General features: G+C 32.4%; 1 protein-coding gene and 1 long non-coding RNA gene across 10 annotated transcripts in view; both read left to right on the top strand.

The window, feature by feature from the left end:
* Positions 1-26,690, top strand: part of LOC129907618 (ATP-binding cassette subfamily G member 4) — a 217,799-nt gene that overhangs the window by 82,521 nt on the left and 108,588 nt on the right. For all 9 annotated transcript variants that reach the window (XR_008771092.1, XM_055983912.1, XM_055983911.1 and 6 more), the window contains 3 exons: positions 22,905-23,022; positions 23,077-23,266; positions 23,326-23,471. Coding sequence is in view for 8 of the 9 variants with exons in the window: in XM_055983912.1 (XP_055839887.1) it covers positions 22,905-23,022; positions 23,077-23,266; positions 23,326-23,471 (454 nt within the window). In the remaining variant the exon portion in view is untranslated. The remainder of the gene's footprint in view (positions 1-22,904; positions 23,023-23,076; positions 23,267-23,325; positions 23,472-26,690) is intronic.
* Positions 21,555-22,703, top strand: LOC129907639 (uncharacterized). The gene is made up of 2 exons (XR_008771109.1): positions 21,555-21,992; positions 22,048-22,703. It is a non-coding gene; the product is annotated as an uncharacterized LOC129907639 (long non-coding RNA).

Here is a 26,690-nt window from a genome sequence, read left to right on the forward strand (position 1 = left end):
AGACAATCATGTGAAGAAGTCACACTAATTTGACTTTTTCATAAGAAAAAAATATATTCTGATCGCACATTGTTTTTTTAATTTATTTCATAATTTTCCGCAATAAATATACGATATTCGATAATAATTTACTCTTTCGTTAAATACTAACGGTACCGATTATACAGATTTAAGATTTACATTTAACATTGGATTAAAAATTAATTTTTAACGATATTGATTGAAAAACATATTCCTTATACTATGTGATTTAACAATATCATTACAGGAATTAATAAGAACATGGTTTTTATTAAATACATTAATTAACAGATTGAGAGGACTATGAGCGCCATAGTTTGATCTACTAAAGATGTTACAAAGTGACATTTGTCTTACTTACTGTAAAATTCAATGGGGAAAGGACCGATGGTGTTGAAATCGAAGCATTAATTATTCCTCTGTAGCCGCGTATGACAGTATCTACAGAGATGAATTGTATAGAGCTATGTCTAGTTTTGGCATCCCTGCAAAGCTCGTCCGGCTGTGCAGGATGACGATGGAGAATGCACGCTGCTCCGTCAGAGTCGGTAAAGACCTAACCGAAGCATTTGATGTCGAAAAAGGTTTTAGACAAGGCGACGCACTGTCATGCGATTTTTTTAACATCGTTCTTGAAAGAATTATACAGAACTCAAACGTCAACACCAGAGGCACCATCTTTCAAAAGTCCGTCCAGCTGCTTGCATATGCCGACGATATTGACATAATCGGAAGAACTCAGCGTGATGTCAATGGCGCTTTTGTAAGCATCGAAGCGGAAGCGGCAAAAATGGGTTTAAAGGTCAATGAGGGCAAAACCAAGTATATGCTGTCGTCAAAAAAGGACACTCAACATCGACGCATTGGACAAAACGTCACTATCGACAGCCATAACTTCGAGGTAGTAAAGGACTTCGTCTACCTGGGCTCCGCTATAAACACAGACAACAACATCAGCGCTGAAATCAAACGGAGAATTACTCTTGCCAACCGCTGCTACTTTGGTTTGAGAAGGCAACTGACCAGCAAAGCCCTCTCTCGAGCAACTAAGGTGTCCCTGTATAAGACCCTTATCATCCCAGTCCTGCTATATGGTGCAGAAGCATGGACTTTAACGAAGGCGGATGAAAACATCTTGGATTGCTTCGAGAGAAAAGTTCTTCGTGCGATTTTTGGTCCCGTATGTATTAATGGTGATTGGAGAAGAAGATACAACAACGAGCTTTACGGGTTGTACAAGGACGCTAACCTAGCCAAGAGAGTGAAGGTGCAGCGCCTGAGATGGCTAGGTCACGTGGAGCGCATGGACAACAATGCTCCGGCCCGGAAAGTTTTCGACTCCAACCCAGAGGGACGGCGCAGTAGAGGAAGACCTCGTCTGAGGTGGCGCAACCAAGTGGAAGGGGACCTCAATCAACTTGGCGTGCGCAACTGGAAGCAGCGAGCTAAGGATAGAGCTGGCTGGCGAAGCTTGTTGGTTGAGGCCCAAATCCACAGCGGATTGTAGCCGACTTACGGCGCTGGTCACCCTAAGTAAGTAAGTAATTATTCCTCTGAAAAAACAGAACTGTAAATACTCTCTATGAGCAAAAAGAGATGGCAGATTTATAAGTTGTAATCTATGAGAGGAAGGTGGTATTACAATTCTATCTGACCAGGGTAGGAGACGTAGAAAAAATCTCATAAACCTTCTTTGAACGGATTCTAATCTGTTGCTATGAGTCGCATAATAAGGTGCCCATACAACACACGCATATTCAAGAATTGATCTCACAAACGAAACATAGAGGGTTTTAAGGACGTAAGCGTCATGAAATTTACGAGTAAAACGTTTAATAAAGCCAAGTGCCTTATTAGCCCTTTTTATAATATAATTAAAATGATCGATAAATGAAAGCTTTGAGTACTACTCCAAGACTGTAAAGCCTGAGATCAGTGCGCAAAATGTCACTTTGAAATGTTGTCGAAAGAAGAAAAAACTTTTTCTTTTCTCAAAGTATTATGTATTTATGATATGAAAAATGCATTTTTTTTTATTTTCATGCCTTGCAATATGTTAGACACACGATCAAATCGATGAAATAAACTGCCTCAATTAATGAAAAATGCATTTTTTTTTTATTTTCATGCCTTGCAATATGTTAGACACACGATCAAATCGATGAAATAAACTGCCTCAATTAATTCTTATCAAATTCTGAAAACCATATGCTTCTATGACTTCTAGTTTTTGAGAAAATTAAAAAACTACCTTTTTATCAGATTTGTATTTTTTTTTAGCTATTTTCGTGTTTACATAAACATAATGTCTGCAAGCAGTATGCCCCTAGAAACCCCCATACTTGGGCTCACTATTATAGGATTTGGGGTGAGTGCAACTTTGGATGTAGGCAAGTTTTCTTTACAATTTAAAAGTTTTTCTCAACTCATTTCATTAACTCATATTACTTGGGTAATCGTCGCACACTGGGGCAGCTCCATAGAGATCAGTGCGCAAAAGGTCACTTTGAAATGTTGTCGAAAGAAGAAAAAACTTTTTCTTTTCTCAAAGTATACGGTATTTATGATATGAAAAATGCAATTTTTTTATTTTCATGCCTTGCAATATGTTAGACACACGATCAAAGTTCACAAGTTCATTGTGAAATTTGCAATTGGGAAATAGAACAGAAATAAGTTCCTTTTGTTTTTGTTATAACTTTGTTATTTATTGTGCCATTTAAAATATAAAATATGTACATGGAAGGTAAAGATGTTAAGATTTGTTTTTTTTTATTTAAAAAAAAGAAGAAAAAAGTCTTGTAATTAATTAAGGGATATGAAGTGCTATTGTTTTTTTTAAGACGTTGTTTAAGTTTTTGTACAATATCTTCCGTGGCGGCAAAAGTTTAGCAAACCTAATAATTGGCGAAGACTAAGACATACTTCCTTAACATGAATGTGAAAGCAGAAGTGCTGAACTAAATTATTTAAAAACAACGGCAATACTTACAGTTATGAACGATACCTTTTTCAACAGCCAGAATTGTACACTTGATTCTAATTTTTAAATCAAACTATTTCTAAAATTAGTTCTCGAATGAATCAATTTCAAAGTAAAAATTTGTGAAAAAAAAAGTTTTAAAAAACACATTAAATACTATTAAATACTTTAAATATGAAATTAATCGATGAAATAAACTGCCTCAATAAATTCTTATCAAATTCTGAAAACCATATGCTTCTATGACTTCTAGTTTTTGAGAAAATTGAAAATTAAAAAACTACCTTTTTATCAGATTTGTATTTTTTAGCTATTTTCGTGTTTACATAAACATAATGTCTGCAAGCAGTATGCTGCCGTACTAAGCAAAAAGGGAGTATGAGCCAAAAATCCAAAATTGAGTTAAGGGTATATTTGACTTCCTGAAACAATGCCTCATTTATATGTTAACTAAAAACATCGCATTTCCAATTCCAAGTGGCTCAAAATTTTCAATGAAGATGAGCACAACGATATTACTCCGCTGTATACCCTAATAGAAAATTGCATTTTTTCTAACATTATGAATTTAAAAAAAAAACATTTTTTACGCATTTGGGAAGCTTGAGTAGGTATCATATTATTATTGTGTAAAATAAAATGTATATTTCCTACTACAAGTTGCTCAAAATAACTTTTGAAACTGAGCACATATACAATTCTCAACTCTTTCCTTTTTTAGTAAAATGCATTTATCTCAAAATTACAAGAATGGATATGCGCGCTTTTTGCTAAGCACGGCAGTATGCCCTTACCAACCCCCCTACTTGGGCTCACTATTATAGGATTTGGGGGTTGGTGCGACTTTGGGTGTAGGCAAGTTTCTCTGATAAAAAGATATTTTCTTATTTTCAATTTTCTCGGAAACTAGCAAGCATAGGAGCATGTGGTTTTCAGAATTTGATAAAAAATTAATTGAGGCAGTTTGTTTCATCAATTAATTTCATATTTAAAGTCACAGTCTTAATAAAAATAGTATTCAATGTTTTTTTTTCAAATTTTTTTCACAAATTTTGACTTTGAAATCGATTATTTCAAAAACAATTGGTTGAAATAACTTGATTTAAAAATTAAAATTAAGTGAACAATTCCTGCTTTTGAAGAAGGTAGTGTTGCCGTTGTTTTTTAATATTTTTTTTTTTTTGTATTTTACGTCAAATTTTAGAAAATTTAGGTCTGAGTATGCAGTAATTTGTTGCTGATTTGTTGCTAATTAGTTGCTCTAACCTCGAATTTGTTGCTCCACTCCTTCCCCCTCAAAATTAATGGAAAGGGTGTGGGTGCTATCTTGACGTCAAGATAGCACCCACACCCATTAAAAACCCAACATTTATAAAAACTGAGTACGCAGTAATTTGTTGCTAATTTGTTGCTAATTAGTTGCTCCAATCTTGAATTTGTTGCTCCAAGATTTGACCTTGAAATGCACTTCAACAGTTTTCTTAAAAAAGCTAAATTCCTCAAAATTAAACGCACAGCAACAAAAATGGTATCAAATTAAAGGGCCTCTCAACACCTTTTCAAGAAGGTCTCATTCAATTTTTAAATCCATCTCCTTCATGTCCAAAATGCATTGTGGAACTTGTGGAACATATCAAAACGTCAAGATAGCACCCACACCAAGAAAAACCTAAAAATTTAAAAAAATAAGTATGCAATAATTTGTTGCTAATTAGTTGCTCTAATCTTGAATTTGTTGCTCCACCCCTTCCCCCTCAAAATTGATAAAAAGGGTGTGGGTGCTAACTTGACGTCAAGATAGCACCCACACCCCCTTATTTCCAAAATCTGAGTATGCAGGATTTTAGTGATAATTTGTTGCTAATTAGTTGCTCTAATCTTGAATTTGTTGCTCCATGATTTGACCATAAAATCGGCTGCAACAGATGCAGTTTTTTGAACTTTTTATCTATAATCTTTTTCAAAAAAATAAAAATGCCAAATAATAAGTATGATGTGACACTCTGCAAAAAGTTAAATTAAAACTTTAAATCGCAATCCATTCCGGTGTTAGGCTAGGCGCACACATGCGATTTCAGTCGCACGATTATTTAGTCGCAAAAATGGATCACACGGATTTCAATGCCGGTGAACACACATGCTTCTAAAAAATAGCCGCGATTTAAAAATTGAAAATTGTCCCATTTTTTTGGCGACGCGATTGTCGCAAATTAAAATGGAACAAATGGAACAGTATAGTTGTGCACACACTTGCGACTAAACCGAAAACGACTAAAAAGTAGCAGTCGCAAAGAGGCCAAAGCATGCGCACACATGCGATTTTCCACCACTCGATTTTTTAGACGCAAGAAATGAAACACATTATTTTAAATGAGAGCGCACAGATATGCGATTTTAAAATCGCATTTTTTTAAAAAATGGATCTGGTTCTATTTTTGGTGCTTCTTTTTAGTCGCACATAAAGATATATCAAATAGAAAATAATTCACCTGCGTGGATTTGCGACCCTTGGAAAATGTAGTTTCAGTTTAATTATGGATTTTACCAGAAAGTGTTGTTTAGTGGCTCTTTTGTTGCGACTAAAATCAAAGCAAAAACGTAAAAGAAAGTACTGGGTTCACCCTCTTCTAAGCGATAGGATTATGAAAGGACAGTTTCATAAAATTAATAAGAATCTAAGAGAACATCCTCAGAAGTTTACCCAGTATTATAGAATGAGTAAACAATGCTTTGATGAAATATTGGTACTTGTGGAACCGAAAATAAGTTGCAAAAATACACATTGGAGAGAATCTATTTCGCCCGAAGAACGTTTATCTGTAAGTTAACAGAGGTAAACATTTTAAAAATAAATTGCGGTAATTTGAGTAGGTACTACACTTACGAGCAAAAAAATGGAATCAAACTTTGCGTTCTGTAAAAACGATAATAATATAATTGATCGTGAAGTAATTGACATATTAACATAAAAATGTTAATGGTACCATTGAAACGCTTGAAACGAAGGCTTTAAGTTAATGCTTAGAACTTAAAAACCAGTTCTTTGGTTCAATCCAACCAATATAAATGAAGTATGTGAAGAAAAATAGATTGAAATTGAAACAGAGAGTATCTGGAAAACATTAACATTAAAAAAAAACTAAAATTGACAGATATCGCTCACACTATTGTATGAATTTTTATGTTTTTACCAACAATTCAAAGTAAAAAATACGCAAGCTTTAAAATGAGACTTTGAATAAAAATATTTTATCCATTGCAATTTTTTGTTTTTAATATATATAATTTATTTGATTCTGTTTTTTGCTCCTTAGTGTAGATTTGAACATCAAGTAACACCTGGTCCTTTTGATCTTAAGATGATGCATTTTTGTTTATCAAAAAACGGTCATGTATTTTGATCAAACACTATGTTTTTTCTTGCGACTAAATAATAGCGCGATTTTTTAGTCGCAAGTGTGTGCACGGTAATTTAATGTTGCGACTGCGATTTTTTAGTAGCAACGACTGAAAATCGCATGTGTGCGCCTAGCCTTATAGGCCAAAAACTAGTCTTTGGTGACGTCACTTCGACAGAAGAAAAGTTAGCACCTCAACAAAATAGATTACCTACAATATCTGAGAATGCAGGAATTTGATGCTGATTTAATCTTGATATAATAATGCTCTAATTAAGATACTAAATGTTTCCACTAGATAGATAGATAGATAGATAAATTCTTTATTTCATAAAATTTTATTTCACAAATTTCTTTTCTTAAGAATAATGACATGGCTATTCTGCCGTCTGCCTGATATGACATTTCACTTAGTGTTAAAAAGAATATAAATGAAAGAATATAAAAAAGTAGCAATTTTTTTTTTTTTCTTTGAATAAGAGACTAATACGAAAGTAGTAATAAGTTTTGTAGGTTTACAAAATTCAATAATCCAATTTAACGATAAAGTTTATTATATTTATTAATCTTGAATTACATAAAATAATAACATTTTAACAATTTTAATATGATTTGAAACACAAAAGTTACCAATTTTGAGATGATTTGAAACACATATATTTTAATACAATTTGAATTTTAACGTGATTTGAAACACAAAATTCAATTATCCAATTTAATTTATTATATTAATTAATCTTGAATTTCATAAAATAATATCGTTTTAACAAATAATATGATTTTAACAATTTTGATATGATTTGAAACACAAAAAGATATCAATTTTGAGATGATTTGAAACACAAATATTTTAATACATTTTCAATTTTTACGTGATTTGAAACACAAAAGATATCAATTTTTGTTTGGTGCAATGAACTGCAGAACTAAATTTTTCCACTACGTAGGTACCTAACTAACAAAAATATGTCACCTCCACAAACCACAAAATCAAAATCTGAGTAGGTACCTGCCTATACAGATGATATTGATACTTTAACTATATAACTTCAATGGAAATTTGACGTCTAATTGATGTTATTTAATTACAATTCGTAACTTTGCAGAATTTCATTTAAATTTCATATATTTATTTGTATAGATTTATACAATAAGATACAATATCTTTTAAAGTAGTATAAACTTAATTAAGATTACAAGATGTGTTGCATTTATTTATGTAAAGTTTTAAAATATGTACGTATGCGAACAGTTTTCAGAAAAAAGAACAAAAAAAAGTTATAGTTAAATGATAAAGAAAAAATTAAAAAAAAAAAAAAACAATACTAATAATAAAGAATAAAAATAAAGAATCAAATCATCACTACCTCAAAGTTTGCAAATATTCTTTCAGTTTTAATTCGAAGAGTTTGGTACAGTATATCATTCTTATAGATCGCGGCAGGCAGTTCCACATACGAATCGCAGTTATGAAAAATTGGCGTTCCGATATTAAGAACGTGTAACGAAGAGGTACAAGATTTAAAGATCTAGACGAACGCGAGTGACATACCTTATCATAAAGGTACGGTGGTTGACGCGTTTGCATAATATTATTCAGTAATAAAAGAGATCTGAATTTGAAAAGACTTTCAAGAGTAATGCCATAGATAGATCTTGAAAATTCAGAAACGTGATCGTATCTTCTTAGTCCAAAAATATAGGTATCTAGCTATGCTGTTGTACGCAACATTAAGTTTGCGCTTGTGCTCATAATCACAGTTATGAAAAATTTCACAACCATAGAGCATTATAGGTACGAGCAATGTTTTAGCTAAGATAATGCGTGTTTTAAGTGGTGTTATCTTATGGTTTGTCCATAATAGACGAAGACCTCCGTAAATACGACCTATTGTCAATCTAATGTGGTAATTCCAAGAAAGTGTTTTTGTAAACATTAAACCTTAGTTTCTGGCCGATTCGACAAACTTAATTTGTTTACTATTTAAGACTATCTCGGGAAAATAAGACGTGTCGATGGCTTTTCTTGAAATTACCAAACATTTTGATTTTACTGGATTGAGGCAAAGTCCGTTTTTCTCCGACCAAGAATGAATATTGGCAAGGTCTTCATTCACTTCAACGGCAGCGTTTTCAACCAGTCCTAAAGGAAAACATTTTCGTATTTGGACATCGTCAGCATACATATCCAGTTGACAGTTTTGCGTACATAAGGGTAAATCGTTAATATAAATAGAGAAAAATAGTGGTCCCAATATGGAACCCTGTGGAACCCCTCTTTTGACCATGAGACATTCTGAAACGGAACCGTTTGCAATAACTGCCTGGGATCGTAAGTTCAGATAAGAATGAACAAGCTTCGCTGCACAGTTAGTAAAATTAAACTGGCTTATTAGTTTACTAAGCAGTATTTTATGATTGACAGTGTCAAACGCCTTAGAAAAATCAAGAAGAACTAAAAAGGTGACATTGTCGCGATCAATGGCTTGTCTAATATTTTCTACAACGTTAAGGGGTTATATCTAGTTGTAAGTGCGAAAAAACGTTCTTTTTTGCGGATTTTTTGTGAAGAGGCATTTCATTATACAAACATAAAGAATACATGTACATATAGCAAATTTAATGTATAAAAATAATTCGCTGTGTATTTAGAAAAATATTGGGTTCCGTTATTTTTGTAGTAGATCTCCTAGACGACCTCCAAAAAAAGCTGTCTGGCGGTGAGCAAGATATCTCTGATACAAATCACCCAAAATTGAAAAATCCAAAATATTCATTTCCAGGATAGACAAATGCAGGTAATGAACGAAGGAATAGTCAAAATTTTAATTTTTGACAAAATGGCGGCTTCTCAAAGACAAAAATCGTTTTTTTCACGAAAATTTACACTTTAAAATGGCATAAAAAATCCAATTATTGTCAAAAACCTTTTTCCTTCATTCATTACCTGACAAAAGTATCAAAGAAAATTCAGTAAAAATTTCAAGCCGATCGGTCCAGCCGTTCCGGAGTAATCGTGCTCACCGCCAGACACATTTTTTTTGGAGGTCGTCTAGGAGATCTACTACAAAAATAACGGAACCCAATATTTTTTAAATACACAGCGAATTCTTTTTATACATTAAATTTGCTATAGGGATATGTATTCTTTAGGTTTATATAATTAAATGCCTCTTTACAAAAAATCCACAAAAAAGGTTTTTTTTGCACTTACAACTAGATATAACCCCTTAATAAGAGTTGTGGTACAGCTGTGCTTAGGACGAAACCCAGATTGGTTACCACAAAGCAAATTGTTTTCAGTTAGATATGCCCTTATCTGAGTATTCATTATCCTCTCTAGAACCTTAGAAAGAAATGGTAAGATCGCAATCGGTCGAAACTCACCGTCATTTTTTGGAATGGGAACAATTTTCGCTTGTTTCCAAGCTGAAGGAAAAACATTCGACATTAAGATTGTATTATAAAGGTGTGTTAAGTATCTTAGTATGTAAGGCAATATAGCTTTAACAAAGACGGGGTGAATTTCATCTATTCCAATAAAGTTTGATTTAACATTGATGCAACTCTGTAAAACGTCAGCATCAGTTACTTGCGAGAAACTAAAACAGGGAAATGAAAAAGATGCATTCTCTAATGAAGCAGACGATGTTTCACCTATTACTTCCGAATTAGGAAGCGACAGAAATTTTTTATTCAATTCATTGCAGTCAACATCATCATATATCTTATTTTTTTGCTTGCCTATGCCAATTTCACGAAGATTTTTCCACAGATTTCGTCCAGTTTGTGAGGGATCTAATTTTGGTGCGAAATAACGTCTTTTTGCTTCTCGTATCTCCGTTGTTACTTTGTTTCTCAGGCATTTAAACGCAGTATACAACGAATTTAGTCTAAAACGCTTCCAACGTTTATAGGCCTGGTCGCGTTCAGATATTAGATTTTGTATGTGGGTGTTAAACCACGAAGATTGTTTTGTTGCAACCGTTTTCGTAATCAGAGGAACATGTGTTTCGAATAAGTCCCTTATGTTCTCTTGAATAAAAAAAACTTGATCGTCGACAAAGGGCATTTCATAAACTCGAAACCATTCAATTCTTTTTAAATCATCTTCTAATTGACTGACATTTAGTCGTTTGAAATCGCGAAAACTAATAGTTTTACTCGAAATCAATGGTTCACATTGCAATGTCATATGAATTAGGTCATGACGCGAAAAGGCAGGCACGGATATTTGATTAAACTTGAGAACTTTATATATATGACTGACGAAAAATACATCAAGAAGGGTGCTACTATGTGAAGTAAAATGAGTGGGTTGTTAACAGGAAAGAGATTAAGGGTCCTCATATTGTTGACAAGAGATGAATCATTTAATATATTGCAATTAAAATCACCAACAACAACAACAAAAGGTGATATAAAAGATAATTCATCAATTACTGCTTAGACAGGTGTAATATCGGTGTTGTTGTTGGGTCTGTATACTGAGCCAAGCAAGATTTTATTTTTGTTACACAATACCTCTCAAACACATAATCTATCTTACTTCCAGGTTCCGCTTTTCTTACAATTTTGCAATTTATCTCACCGCGCACAAAAATAGCTACACCCCCACCGCATCTTCCAATCCTATCACAACGAAAAGGCTTATGAAATCCATTTAAGGAACAAACAGCATCACCAACATTGTTTGAAAGCCAAGTCTCTGAGACACACACAACGTCAACCCTCGAACCTTCAAACAAGAATCTAAATTCATCAATTTTTGGTAAAATACTTTGCGCATTTATATGAAACAATATGTAAACCGGATTCTTGATAGCCTAAAACATTAATCATTGCACGTTCTATATAATTTTGGAGTGAATCGTCCGTGTAACTTGTTAGACTATTTATATCAACCATACTCAAAAACAAATATGCAAAATAAAATCAACCTGCGATCCAAAAGAATGAAAAATTCATTTGAGGAAAAAAACAATAAACAAATAGGCAAAAGGTGTGATGATAAGAGGTATTTATGGCAAAAAAATATTACTAAAAAATAAATCAATATTAAAAATTCAAGAAACATATTTAAAAATAAAAGAAATAATAAATTTAAAAAATTGTAAAAGATAAAAGAATCAAAATTCATAGCATTAAACAAAATTAAGGTGAGATTTTTCATCAGTTCATAGGTTTCCATCAGTTTAAAGCGTTGTTGTTGGTAACGTTGTGGTGATAAACGGCAAGGTCATCAGTAGTTTTAATTAGTTAGTCCAAGATCACGGAGACAAAGCTGCACTTTATTTGTTTTTCTGTAATTGCCGATCGACCTCAGAAGAAGACTCTTGTCACTTGGCGTATTTAATTTAATCATTATCGGTGGTGCAAGTGAATTGTTTTTTGCTCTTAGTCGAAATATGTTTTTAACGGTCGGAGGTTTAATTTTTAAGCAATCGCAGAGTTTGTGGAAAATGATTTCTAAGTTTTCATTCGGTAATTGTAGAATTCCATGCAAAAGTGCATCGCTTATCGTCTCTTTGAGTTCTTGTTTTTCTTCGTTTGACTCCACGTGAACTTTGAGATCATAAATAGCCTCTTCTTGTTTTTGTAAGTTTTGTTTCAGTTTCTCGTTCTCGTCTTTAAGTGCATCAATGCATCAAGATGCTCTTCAAAAAGCTACCTTTCAAATAGATATCTAATCTTAACTTTTTACTTTCACAAGCCTAACATTTTTCATTACCTACTTCACTTCATTGAAGAATGAAAGTGTGATAAGGTAAAACTCAAAATTTCGCAAAAGTTCGTAGGTAGGAGGTACCTTTTGTCGAAGTGACGTCACCAAAGACTAGTTTTTGGCTTATAACACCGGAATGGATTCCGATTTAAAGTTTTAATGTAACTTTTTGCAGAGTGTCACATCATATTTATTATTTAGTATTTTTAGTTTTTTGAAAAAGATTATACTGGTTAAAAAAAATAAACTTTTTGTTTGTTGCCGGAACAAAAAAATACTTTTCTGAAGGTTTTCGATGTGCTGAACTCGAATCCGTAGTCAGAAAAAATTAATCAGCTCTCGTTTTTGAAATATTACCGTTAGAAAATGCAAAATTGTATATAAGGTAAACTGTTTGTGCATATTTAGTAACGGTTTTTATAATATTTCCACCTTTTTAAATCTGTTTAAAACTTTTCGATATCTTTTTTACTTCCCGAGATATCCTCAGTTGTTTGCATATTTCATAAATTTTATAACGTCATTATCTCCTTTATGATATATGAAGCCAAAGCCACTTTCTTCATTTTAAGATATCTCGGACAGTAACAAAGATATCGGATAGATTAAAAAAGTTCTTGAAAGAAGAAAGTTTTTATAGAAACCGTTACTAAATATCTTCTAACAATTTTCCTTGTATTAAAGAATTAGGTCTGAAGTAGTCAAAAAAACATTTTTTTGCATTTTCTAACGGTAATATTTCAAAAACGGGAACTGATCAATTTTTTCTGACTTTGGACTCGAATTTAGCACACCGAAAACCTTCAGAAAAGTATATTTTTGTTTCAGCAACAGAACCCTTGTTAACCAGTGTTATAGATAAAAAGTTCAAAAAACTGCATCTGTTGCAGCCGATTTTATGGTCAAATCATGGAGCAACAAATTCAAGATTAGAGCAACTAATTAGCAACAAATTATCACTAAAATCCTGCATACTCAGATTTTGGAAAAAGGGGAAGTGGGTGCTATCTTGACGTCAAGATAGCACCCACACCGTTTTTTATAGTTTATAGGGGCAAGAGTTGACTAGTTTTCGGACTATAAGACTGGAATGGAAAGTGATGAAAAATTTGTATGTTACTTTCTGCAGAGCATGAAATCATGTTTTTAATTTGGCATTTTTAGTTTTTTGAAAAAAATTATAGATAAAAAGTCTCCAAAAAATGCATCTGTTGCAGCCGATTTTATGGTCAAATCATGGAGCAACAAATTCAAGATTAGAGCAACTAATTAGCAACAAATTATCAATAAAATCCTGCATACTCAGACTTTGGAAATAAGGGGGTGTGGGTGCTATCTTGACGTCAAGATAGCACCCACACCCTTTCTATCAATTTAGAGGGGGAAGGGGTGGAGCAATAAATTCAAGATTAGAGCAACTAATTAGCAACAAATTATTGCATCTTATCGTCAACCATCTTCCATTAAAATGCTATGGAAACCCCCCTTTAATTGTACATTCCAACATCTACCAACTAAATTGTACATTCTAACATCAATATCATTGCTTTTTGCCCTTACCTTCTGGGTGAGTTCTGAGAATTGTTGATGGTCAAAGAACTATATTCATCTCAAAACTTGAACCCTCAACGAATGCTCTTGATGCAAAAAATTGTATAATGTCTAAAACCGGTACGTTGCGATCAACAACGGTAGATAAAATGCTCCATCGTAACTACTCAAAGTACTCTTCATTTAAGATTTAAGTACCAGATTCTATGTTCCATCTTCTCAACTCAAAATCTTTTTGGCCAAACGGAATCATTGTTCATGAGTTTCAAAATAAGAAACAAATAAAACATTCTCACCATAACATAAACTGGTTTGCTTTATTTTCCTATGTCAATATTGATGAAATGATTTCAAGATTTTATAATACATTATTTGATTGCTTTTTAGAAACTATTCCTTTACGCAAAACACAACTTTCTAGTACTAGCCCACCATGGATTGAGCTACATATTAAAACTCTTAAAAATAAAAGAAATAAGGCTTGGGTGAAGTTTAATCGATTTAGGGCTGATGAGGCTTTAAAGAACTATAATGAACTAAAAAATAAATTCATAAACTACTCAAATATTCTTTACACGAATTTTATATCAAAAACAGAAAATGAATTAAAATCTAACCCGCGTAGTTTTTGGAAATACGTAAATTGTAAGAGGAAATCCGACGCACAGTGGGGCAAAAGTAGTGGTTTCGTGCGATAAATTATTTTGAAGATTCTAAAGTGACTTTTTGTGCTTAAAAGTTATGTAAAATAGTAAAAATGAGCTCAAATTTAATTTTTACTAAGAAAAGACAAAGTTGCTTAAAAATGAACTTGGGCACGACCCTTCAAGCAAACAGGTCCGACCTCGGTCCGAATCCGCTCCGCCTGAGGCGGAGCTGAGTCCGACTTCGGATCAGAAACTGGTCCGAAGGCGGCTCAAATTAGTATGGAAATTATAATCACCGCGAAGTCGATTGCATATGTATTGGTGTGGTGAAAATCTCCATTCCGAGAAAACGGAGCCGAAGGCGGACCTGAGCCGGAGCAGCGAAAACCTACCAGAAAGAGGAATAAGAAAGGGATGACATTTCGCATTTGCGACCAAAAAAAGAACAAGATTTATTTTTTTTTTCACTGAAACTGTTTTATTTTTTATTTTATTTTGGCAAACGAAATTTTCACAATAAATACAATATAAAATACAATACATTTTTTTTCATTTTGTTTCATTTGATGCTGCTGCTGTTGTTGGTGTTTTTTTAGATACCCAATCGCATGTTTCACCTTCTAGATTTTTCTTCATCATTAGAGATTACATCTACAACACAAGAAGAAACAACATTTTAACCCAAACACTTTGAGCGATATATAAAACATACCTTTTTTGTTTTCCATATTGCTTATAATTTAATAAAATTGTTTATAATTAATAAACTAACATTATACAAACAACGACACGAGACACGACGCAACCAAACACTTCAACAAAAAATAACAAAATGACGCTTTGGCTCTTGTTGGCCTTGTCTTTCTTTTCCTTTTCTCATTTTTCACCACGATTATCGTTCGACTTTGTGTTCATACACAAAAAGTTGCAAGTGTGTGAGTGCAAGCCCGATTTTCGCGGTCTGAGGTCGGAGTTTCTTTGTTGAACTCAGTTTTCTTGCTTGAAGGGGAGTACGATAACAGGCGAAAAGAATTGATAACGGTTTTTTAAAGAGGAGTTCAATACAATTATTTTTAACTATAGAAGAGGGGGTCTATCTCCCCCCGTTTAGGAGGGAGGGGCAATTTTCTAGGTCCGTCAAGATAGCACCCACACCCCGAAATTTCCAAAATCTGAGTATGCAGTAATTTGTTGCTAATTTGTTGCTAATTTGTTGCTCTAACCTCGAATTTTTTGCTCCACTCCTTCCCCCTCAAAATTAATGGAAAAACACCCTTTCCATTAATTTTGAGGGGGAAGGAGTGGATGCTATCTTGACGTCAAGATAGCACCCACACCCATTAAAAAACCAACATTTAAAAAAACCGAGTACGCAGTAATGTGTAGCTAATTAGTTGCTCCAATCTTGAATTTGTTGCTCCAAGATTTGACCTTGAAATTCACTTCAACAGTTTTCTCAAAAAAGCTAAATTTCCCAAAATTTAACGCACAGCAACAAAAATGGTATCAAATTAAAGGGCCTCTCAACACCTTTTCAAAAAGGTCTCATTCAACTTTTAAATCCATCTTCTTCATGTCCAAAATGTTTTGTGGAACTTGTGGAATATATCAAAACGTCAAATGAAACGTACTTTTTTGAAAAGGTAATAAACGTACGAATATTTTGCATCATTTAAATTTTAGAAACATTTCTTGTGCGATTTTTATAAGGGTCGAAATGATTTTTTTCCTGCAAATTTAAATTGAATCAGAATGTTGGTTGGGGCACCGTTGTTTATAAACTTTTTATTTTTTTTTTTGTTTTATAATGATCAAATGTGTTTTCATGCAGTTCGTGAAACAGTTTTTTTTTTTTTTTAATAAGAAAAAAAGCTTCGTTAATTTGTTGTAATTTCATGTTTTTTTACTCACTCTTCTTAGAATAACTTTACCGTTTATTAGTGTTTTTAGATGAAACAAAAAGAAAACAATAAAATGAAATTAGGAGAATCCAATAAAATTTCTTAAATTTAATTTGAAGTTAGTTTGAACGGTTAATTTAAGGAAAGGTTTTTAGCATTTTAGTCGTGGGGCAAAGCGTGATTATTTTTTAAAATATTTTTGTATTTTTTAATGAGAAGTTAATAAAGTTGTTCATGCAACCCGTTTGCCAAAAAAAATATTTTTTTTATTTACACACTAAAAATTTGATTTTAATAAACCAATATTTGCATTCTGTTTTTGAGGAAGGGGCAGTCAAAGCATCCACAATTTATTTTTATTATTTTTTTTCATTATATTTCAAATCAGTTTCAAAAAAAAAATATATTTTTGCTCACAGTATTTTTAATATAAATTGTTGAAAAAGTGTCTATTTTAGCTTTTTTTTCAAAAGAATGCCACGCATAAGCTGGCGCTGATGAACTCTTTTTTTTTCTGTTCTTTTCTATTTATTGAAAAAAAAAATGCTCTTGCGCTCTCATTTTCTCGTTATATTTTGTTTTTTTTTTTTTTTGTGTTTACATAATACTTTTTTTTTTTGTTTCCTATTTCCTCACTCAGGCAGGCAGAAATCATTCATGAAATTATGAAGATGATGCAGAGAGTAGGTAGATAGTAGATATTTTTTTGCAAGATCATTATCTTTGGTTTTCAAAAAGGGTTGTTTTGTTCTTGTTGACTCTTGGGTTTTTCCTAACAATTCATTTCGTGTTTATAATATCGCACCCGCGCTTGCGAGTTGACACTTTTGGGTTTTTTTTTGTGTCAGCGAAATTCTTTGCATTGTGTAATATTCACATCGCTCGTGCGGGGATATAGGTAAAGGATTAGATATGTGGTATGCATTTGTTTGTATGTAAAAATGTGTATTGACATTTGACATGTGCTTGTGCACAATGATTGAAATCCATATTTAGGTTGATTTCTGGGTTGTATTGCTTATTATACTACACTCGCGCGTGCGTGCGGGGTTATTTAATATAAATATGTCCTTTTGTTTTTCATTGTCTACAGAAGCAAAAAAGTAGCTAATGCCTATCTGAATTTATAAATAAAATATCAGTTTGAAAAAATAGATCATTGTTTTTCAAAGTGTTGAGCTTGAAAATTATTTTTGAAAACTTCCCTAAACTTTGATTACATAATTGAAAAATTAATTTCAAGGTTTAAAAAAAAGTAACTTATAAGTTATTAATGCTGCCTTATTTTTGTTTCCTAATAATGTAGGTAGGTATAAGTAAATAAAAAACAAAATCGATTCAGTTACGAATTGAGTTCATTACATTGGTGACTTTAAAAAAAATCTTTATTAAAAAGGTTTTGAAAGTAAATTGGATTGATATCAAGTCCATCCTCAAACAACATACACATAAGAACCTAAACATTCTATATATTGTAAGTAAATACATTTCCATGTCAGCCGGCACGCGCGTGTGCGAGACAAAAAATTTCTCAACGAAGAACAACTCAAAAGTGAGCAAGAACCTGAAAATCAATCCTTCTGCGCATCTACTCATATTTTTATACAAACTACACAAAGGATACTGTCAAGTATATTATATCAATGCACCCATATAACACATCCTCTACCTGAAAATATTGAATTTCAAACCAGTTTTCGTCCACAAACACCATATCCATATAAAGATCTATGTAGTATACCTACCCTTCAAGCAAACAGGTCCGACCTCGGTCCGAATCCGCTCCGCCTGAGGCGGAGCTGAGTCCGACTTCGGATCAGAAACTGGTCCGAAGGCGGCTCAAATTAGTATGGAAATTATAATCACCGCGAAGTCGATTGCATATGTATTAGTGTGGTGAAAATCTCCATTCCGATAAAACGGAGCCGAAGGCGGACCTGAGTCGGAGCAGCGAAAACCTACCAGAAAGAGGAATAAAAAAGGGATGACGTTTCGCATTTGCGACCAAAAAAAGAACTAGATTTTTTTTTTCACTAAAACTGTTTTTTTTTTATTTAATTTTGGCAAACGAAATTTTCACAATATATACAATATAAAATAGAATACATTTTTTTCATTTTATTTTATTTGTTGTTGCTGCTGTTGTTGGTGTTTCTTTAGATGCCCAATCGCATGTTTCACCTTCTGCCTTTTTCTTCATCATTAGAGATTACATCTACAACACAAACAGAAACACATCACTTTAATCCAAACACTTTGAGCGATATATACAATAGACTGGGCCAAAAAAATAAAATATTTTTTTTTTTTTAAAGTTACTTCGAAAATCTTGTTCAGGATGATGAAAAAAAAATTTGGTGAAAATTTGAGCCGTTAAAAAAAATTTTAAGAGGTCTATCATCGGTGTTTTTTATTTTTATACATGATATGATGTTTTACAACAGAACTGCTAGACGATCAAAGTAAAAAAAAATTCTGTTCATTTTTTCTTATATAAAATTAAATTTCCTACAAAAAAGATCTAATTGAAAATTTTCGTCAGACGAGCCGTATTCGAGTAATTAAGCTTTTTAAATCGAAGTGTTTTTTCAATTTGCCTGTTTCACTTTGGAATTTTGTGATGAGCAAATAAGTGAATAGAAAAATAAAACCTCGACAGATTCTTATAGGAAATTTAATTCTCTACAAAAAAGGTCTTGTAGTAATTTTCCCTAAATTGAGTTTTGAAGAAGTTATTCACGATTTAAATCGAGAAAAAAATTAAAAAATCAATTTTCAATTTCAAAATTTTCTAATTCACTGAAAATTCAATATTTTCAAATTAGCAAGATGTTTTCTTGTAGGGAATTAAACGTTCTATAAAAAGTTCCTTAGCAGCAAATTAATTGCTTTAACCGTTAAGAAGATATTCGTATCAAAACCAATGCCCACTGATTTCAATAATTTTCTTATGACAAGTATGCATTTGCGATTTGAATACGATTATCTTCTAAACGGTTAAAGCAATTAATTTGCTGCCAAAGAACTTTTTATAGAACGTTTAATTCCCTACAAGAAAACATCTTGCTAATTTGAAAATATTGAATTTTCAGTGAATTAGAAAATTTTGAAATTGAAAATTGATTTTTTAATTTTTTTCTCGATTTAAATCGTGAATAACTTCTTCAAAACTCAATTTAGGGAAAATTACTAGAAGACCTTTTTTGTAGAGAATTAAATATCCTATAAGAATCTGTCGAGGTTTTATTTTTCTATTTACTTATTTGCTCATCACAAAATTCCAAAGTGAAACAGGCAAATTGAAAAAACACTTCGATTTAAAAAGCTTAATTACTCGAATACGGCTCGTCTGACGAAAATTTTCAATTAGATCTTTTTTGTAGGAAATTTAATTTTATATAAGAAAAAATGAACAGAAATTTTTTTTACTTTGATCGTCTAGCAGTTCTGTTGTAAAACATCATATCATGTATAAAAATAAAAAACACCGATGATAGACCTCTTAAAATTTTTTTTAACGGCTCAAATTTTCACCAAATTTTTTTTTCATCATCCTGAACAAGATTTTCGAAGTAACTTTAAAAAAAAAAAATATTTTATTTTTTTGGCCCAGTCTAATATACAACATACCTTTTTTTGTTTCCATATTGTTAATAGTTTGATATAATTGTTTATAATTATACTTATATTTTATTAACAACGACACGAGACACGACGCGACTAAACACTTCAACAAAAAATAACAAAATGTCGCTTTTGCTCTTGTTGGCTATGTCTGTCTACTTTTTTTTCCTTTTCAGTTTTCACCACGATTCTCTTAGACTTTGTGTTCATACACAAAAAGTTGCAAGTGTGTGAGTGCAACCCCGCTTTTCTCGGTCGGAGGTCGGACTGTCTTTTCTGGACTCCGTTTTCTTGCTTGAAGGGTACATCCATTTGCATGTCACCCCGCACGCGTGAGTGCGATGGCGATCTCACAAAGAGACAATGAATGAAAACCATAACCATAAACAAAAAATACCAAGACTGGAAACTCGGCGGTCAACTGACGTTTGCCTACAAGCTGCGAGGTGTGGTGAATGTCGTGAACCTATCGTTGTGTTCGTGTCCGATGTGTGGCGAATGTCGTGAATCTATAAATGTGTGCGTGTTAACGTCATTTACCAACGTGGTGGCTTTCACATATATTCACAGACAGCACTGTACACAAAAGGGTTTTGGGGGGAAAGACGTACGAAAGTTTCCAGTCTTGGTATTTTTTGTTTATGACCATAACCAACATCCTGAGAGTAAAAAACCAGAGAATTCGATGGCGAGAGAGCGAAACACATTCACTAATACACACAAATGCTTTTACATGAGATTTGACTTTGCTGAAAAAGGGAACCCAGTCTTAAGTTGTTAGAGTAATTTCGAAATGATGAGATGCGGGCAGTCCGACGAAACTCGAGCAGTCGCCGAAGATGGTATTTCAGCATGAAAGTACAGGACAAAAAAATACTGATGTATGTAGCATCAAACAATGCTTCCAGAGCAGAACATATACGTTAGAAAAGTTTCAGTCACCGGGACGGTAGATGAGACAGGTAGAGATGATAAAAATGAAGAAGTGCCACTTATTGTGTTGTTGTAGATGATAGCTGAAGAGTGCAGCGAGCGTTAGACATGCGAAATTAATGCAAGAGCTCCAAGTCAAAAGAGGTTGCACCATAAACAAAAAATACCAAGACTGGAAACTTTCGTACGTCTTTCCCCCCAAAACCCTTTTGTGTACAGTGTTGTCTGTGAATATATGTGAAAGCCACCACGTTGGTAAATGACGTTAACACGCACACATTCACACATTCACGACATTCACCACACATCCAACACGAACACAACGATAGGTTCACGACATTCACCACACCTCGCAGCTTGTAGGCAAACGTCAGTTGACCGCCGAGTTTCCAGTCTTGGTATTTTTTGTTTATGGGTTGCACCTTGCACATATGAATTTGTAAACAAAGATCAATTAAACTGGCAGAACATAAACCAAAGCAAAAATATTTCACTCACTTGGACAGATGAGACAGATAGATTACACAGCCACACAAAAAAGAACAAAAGTTCTTATTTAGGGATGTGAGTATGTTAGTCGTATGTTTTTTGGGTCACTAAAACCGAATCCGAAGTCTATTTTGCCGTATCACGTCAGGTTTTTGAAATATTCTCAAAAAATGTCAAAACCAAAAAAAAAGTTCTTAATCAATTGGTAATCCGATCCCGAACGCAAAACAAAAAACACCCAAACAGAGTTCTTTTCATTTTCAGTTTCATGTCTATGTATGTATATGTGTGTTTTTTCGCAATTCGGTTTTTTCTTTGAAAAAAAAATTCGACATAATCACAATCGTTTTCATAATGATAATAGAGTTACGGAAAGCAAAAAAAAAAACGATATCGTGAAAAATTATCAAAATAAAAAAAATTATTAAAAAACAACGGCAACACAACAATAGTTTTTGAAATAATCGGTTTCAAAGTTAAAAATAGGCGAAAAATTTTTTTTTTAAACTCATTTTATACTATTTTTGTTCAGACTCAATTTTAATAAAAAAATTACTCACTCAGAAAACTGCCTCAATTGATTCCTTATCGAACAGTGAAAACTATATGTTTCTGTGTCTTCTAGTTTTATAGAAAAAAACTATTGGCTATAATACATTGATTTAAAAATTAGAATTAAATATACAATTTTGCCTTTCGGAAATGGTATCATTTATTACTGTAAGTGTTGCCGTTGTTTTTTAATAATTTTTTTATTTTGATAATTTTTTTTTAGAAAACTGCCCCTCCCACCTAAACGGGGGGAGATAGACCTCCACTTTCAAAGAAAAAAATGTTTGTATCGAACTCCTCTACAAAAACCCGTTATCAAATCCTGGCGCTAAAGTTATCCTACAACGTGCCGAAACAACATTTTTGTTCTATACCTAAAAGTTCGAATTTCTTTATCTGGGTTGAAATCGTAAATTTCTAAGCCAATTTTAAACTGATTTTCATAAAAAATACCTCGTTTGATTTGGAAATAAATATTATTTTAGAATATATTTTTAAAACAGCATGTTGTTGTGAAAATATATACTTTAATTTGATGTCGAAGTTGGGTAAATGACGAAAAAAATTGAATTTTTAAACTTTGACAGCTTATAAATTCTAGGTGGTTTAACCGAGTTACATGTTTTATACATTGTTGAAAAAGTATATTTATCTCCAAACAGAAACTGTAAAAATTTGACGAAGCTACATTTTTTTCAATTGGTGAAGGTCAAAAAACCCGTTTTTAGCCCCTAATTCCAGATTTTGGGGGTGTTAGGGACTTTTTAAATACCGTTTCGTAATCAGTGCGACTAGCTCTACAAAACGTGATAGGTCTCCGCCCGCGTATATTTTGAGTGTTACACCGTGTAATCAATTGAGCTAATTTAGAAAAACAAAGTACGCTATCCAACTCTGCATATCCTAATTATCATTAAAAGACTGAGTGCCGTTGTCTGGTTTTAAAGTAAATCAGTGTAATTAAATGTGAAAAATTTGAAGCAATTATTTTTTAATCATAAGAAAAACAACTAAAACTCAGTGATTTAAGTTTGTACAAACAGAATTTAATGCAATTGAAATTTTGTATCTCTTTTTTAGAAAACAAAACAGTTTTAAAAGGCTTAACAGGAGAGCTTTTCAGTGGTGAACTCAGTGCTATAGTAGGACCGTCTGGAGCCGGCAAAAGCTCTTTGCTTAATATATTATCCGGCTATGAGTTATGAAAAAGAATTCAGTTTTTGTTTTGTATAAACATTTTTTTTAACTACAGATTGCACGGAGCCAGTGGAAATGTTTTTGTCAATGGAACAAAAAGGAATATTGATTTATTTAGGACAAACCTGTCTTTCATAAAACAAGACACCGATTTACAGCCTTTTTTGACAGTGTCTGAAGCAATGCATTTTTCTACTAATCTGAAAACTGGTAACTCGCTATCAACAAGTGAAAAAAAGAAAAGAGTTAATGCTTGAATTCATGGAAAAATAATATTTTTTTATTAAATTCTTTTATTTAACAGGTACAAGACATTTTGCATTCTGTTGGCATGTATAAAATTCGAAAAAATTCTACTGGAAAACTTTCTGGAGGGGAAAAGAAAAGACTAGCTGTCGCCTTGGAATTAGTGAACAATCCAACTGTTTTAATTTTGGATGAACCAACAACGTATGTTTTGAAGAAACGAGAATTTTCTTTTTGTAACCGTCGTTCTATTAAAATTTATATTTTACTCTACATTCTTTTAATACCAATTATTTTATTTATTTATTTAATTAGTTAATGACTAACGTTACAATTCTTATATCTAAATTTTTATTTTTATTTAAATTCTTATATTTAAATTTTTGAATAACATTTTCAAAGGTTATGGCGAGTTCATAAATGCAGGACTGCAGTAGTGCTGCAAAAAAGAATTGTTAATATTGCATTAATCATGAGTGAGTTTTGACTAGTTCTAAAAAGTTGGATGAATTTTCTAACAGATAGTAGGTACTTGGCTAGATAAATGGAAGTTCTATTTTGCAGAGCTGCAGCAGGTTTGCATTTATGAACTGGCCCTTATTTTCGTATGACTAGTTTACCTTAATTTTATTTTGCGTGTGTTCTGAATAGATTTATAGAAAATTGATCTCATATACATATGTTTTTTGTAGTCCAGTAATTTTAGGTTTTATCTGCGGAAAAAATCCTACTGGGCTCGATTTTGGTATAGACCTTCCTTATGGCGTTGTTATGAAGATGTGAAAAATCGACATTGATATCGCGTCCGCGTTAGAAGTTATAGAGGTCAAAAGGTCACGAAAATCATATATCTCGTGACCTGTTGCTCGGAGGTCAATAGGGGTCTATGGAAAATCTGTTTGTTATAAAATTATCTACAAATATTGCCTTACGCATTTTTCTGTAAATCCAACCGATTTCGGACTATATTATAACGTAGTCATTCAAATTACATAAATTTGTTCAAAGTTTCGATATGACTCTTAGAAGTAGTCTAAGATTGATTTGGGGTGACATAGCATAGGTCACGAGATATATGCGAAAAACTGCTTTTCGTGAACTTTTGACCTCTATAACTTCTAACGCGGACGCGATATCAATGTCGATTTTTCACATCTTCATAACAACGCCGTAAGTGGCAACACTGGTCCCATTTAACTTGTTTGTGTTTACGATTGTGCTCTCAATTTTTTTTTTTATTTTTATTATTGTTTTGTGAATTTTAATTTATCTAAACTATTAGATTCGCTGAATAAGCGAATATTTATGTACCTAATTAGTAGTTGATGGTAAATTTGTATTTATTGTGTGCAATTTTGTAAAAATAAATTACATAGTTGGTAAGATAATTTTTTTTTCATGTTCTATTCCTCTAAATTGAGTGTTTTTTTTTTTCTTTTGTCCACCTACAACCTACATTCATAGTATGAATATACACCCTTATATTAGTATTTGTACTGTTACTTATTTCTATATATTTTTTTTTATTTTAACCAGTTTCATAATTATGCTATTTTCCTACGTATGTTAGCTTATTTAATGTTTTAAACTGAACTTTATTTGCTTTAAAGTCTTAATGATTTCATTTTTCTGCTCTTGTTTTATAAGCATAATAGCGCAAGTGGTAAACGCGCTGTATTAAAGAGTTTCAAGTTTTCGAAGACGTGGGTTCGATTCCAATTGACTACCAAAACAAAAAATATTTTTTTTTTCTCGTCGGTTCGAATCCCAACGAAAGCCTTAATATTTTTTTTTTATTTAATTTTTAATTTTTTTGTCTTGTTTTTAATTTTTATTTTTTTGTTTTTAATTTAATTTTTTTGTTTTTAATTAGGGTAATTTTCAATTTAATTTATTTTTTCTAATTTTATTCTGCTACTAATCTTTATAATGGTTTGTTCAGCTAAAAATTGCCCTGAGGGTCCTCCTTCGTCCCTTTTTGCATGTTTGGACCATGTGGTAATCTGTACCATGCAAAGTGCATTGGCTCAACTAATGCATTTATTGAAAAGATTGTGAATTCTAAGTTAGCTTATTGGTACTGTACAGATTGTCGTAAACTTTCTCTTTCTCAACTGGCATTTAAAATGTCTTCCTTTAAAACTGACATTACAAAACTCTCTAAAGGATTCCAAGAACTGCTCAGTGCTTTCAACATTGCAGTATCTAATCTAAGTTCGTTTTCTCTCACCAATGAAATGATAGACAGCTCGACTTCTTTAAGGTAATTTTCAATTTAATTTATTTTTTCTAATTTTTTTCTGCTACTAAGCTTTATAATGGTTTGTTCAGCTAAAAATTGCCCTGATAGTCTAAGATCCCGCCATAGGACGACCTACCCTCATCGTTATACCAGTTGTGAGTTATATTTTCTGAAAACTAGTGTCTAAGGAAATAAATTGCACATGGGTTGCCTAGCGATATCCTGTCAAGGCATAGGGTTGCCAGGCCTTAAAGTTAATTTTTGCAGATTTTTGAATACGCGACCCTGCTTATATGGCAAATCTACAACTCGAGATATAGTCTTTTTAAAGTCATGATACTCCAATTCGATATTTGAGAAATAATTCACCAAAAATCAGTCTTAAAATTTTTTAAAAATATTTTTTATTTGATAAGTTAGAAAAAATAAAATAACTTGACACGTATCTGTCAAATTTTTAATTTAAATTACCGTTTTTGCGGGGGAATTTTTTGAAGAAGTCCTTATTTTCGTATTTCAATATACTAAAGGAAAAAATCCCGTCATAGGACGACCTATCCACCTCGTTATACCATTTGAAAGCTATATTTTCCTAAGGGTGGTGTCTAAAGAAACAGTTTGCACATGGGTTGCCTGGCGACATCCTGTCAAGGCATAGGGTTGCCACTCCTTAAAGTTCATTTTTTGAGTTTTTTTCGACCACACCACCCTGCTTATATGGTAAGTGTTAGAGGTGTAAAAAAAAATTATGTTAGAGAAAATTACATTTAAAAATTTTATTTTTCAGGATTTTTAGAAATTTGACATTTTAGAAGGGGAAACTGAGGTAAATTTAAAAAAAGGTCAAAAAGCTATATCCTTAACAAAGGGTGGTAGAAAAAAAATAGATACTGGAATCGATAGATATTGTTAAATTATATAAGTCACACATACAAACCAAAAATGTAAAAAATCTGCTACTCGAGATACGGACGTTTAAAAGTCAAAACCGTGAAATTCGATGTTTGAGAAATAATTCACCAAAAATCAGCACGAAAGGTATTTGAAATAATGTTTATGTTATTAGAGAGCATAAATAAAATAACTTGACACGTATCTGCCAAATTTTTGATTTGACTTAGTTTTTGGTTCCTGTGTATTTTTGAAGAATTACAGATTTTTACAATTCAATTCACTGTTTC

Source organism: Episyrphus balteatus, chromosome 1, assembly GCF_945859705.1.
Source record: "Episyrphus balteatus chromosome 1, idEpiBalt1.1, whole genome shotgun sequence".
Classification (NCBI taxonomy): Eukaryota; Metazoa; Arthropoda; class Insecta; order Diptera; family Syrphidae; genus Episyrphus; species Episyrphus balteatus.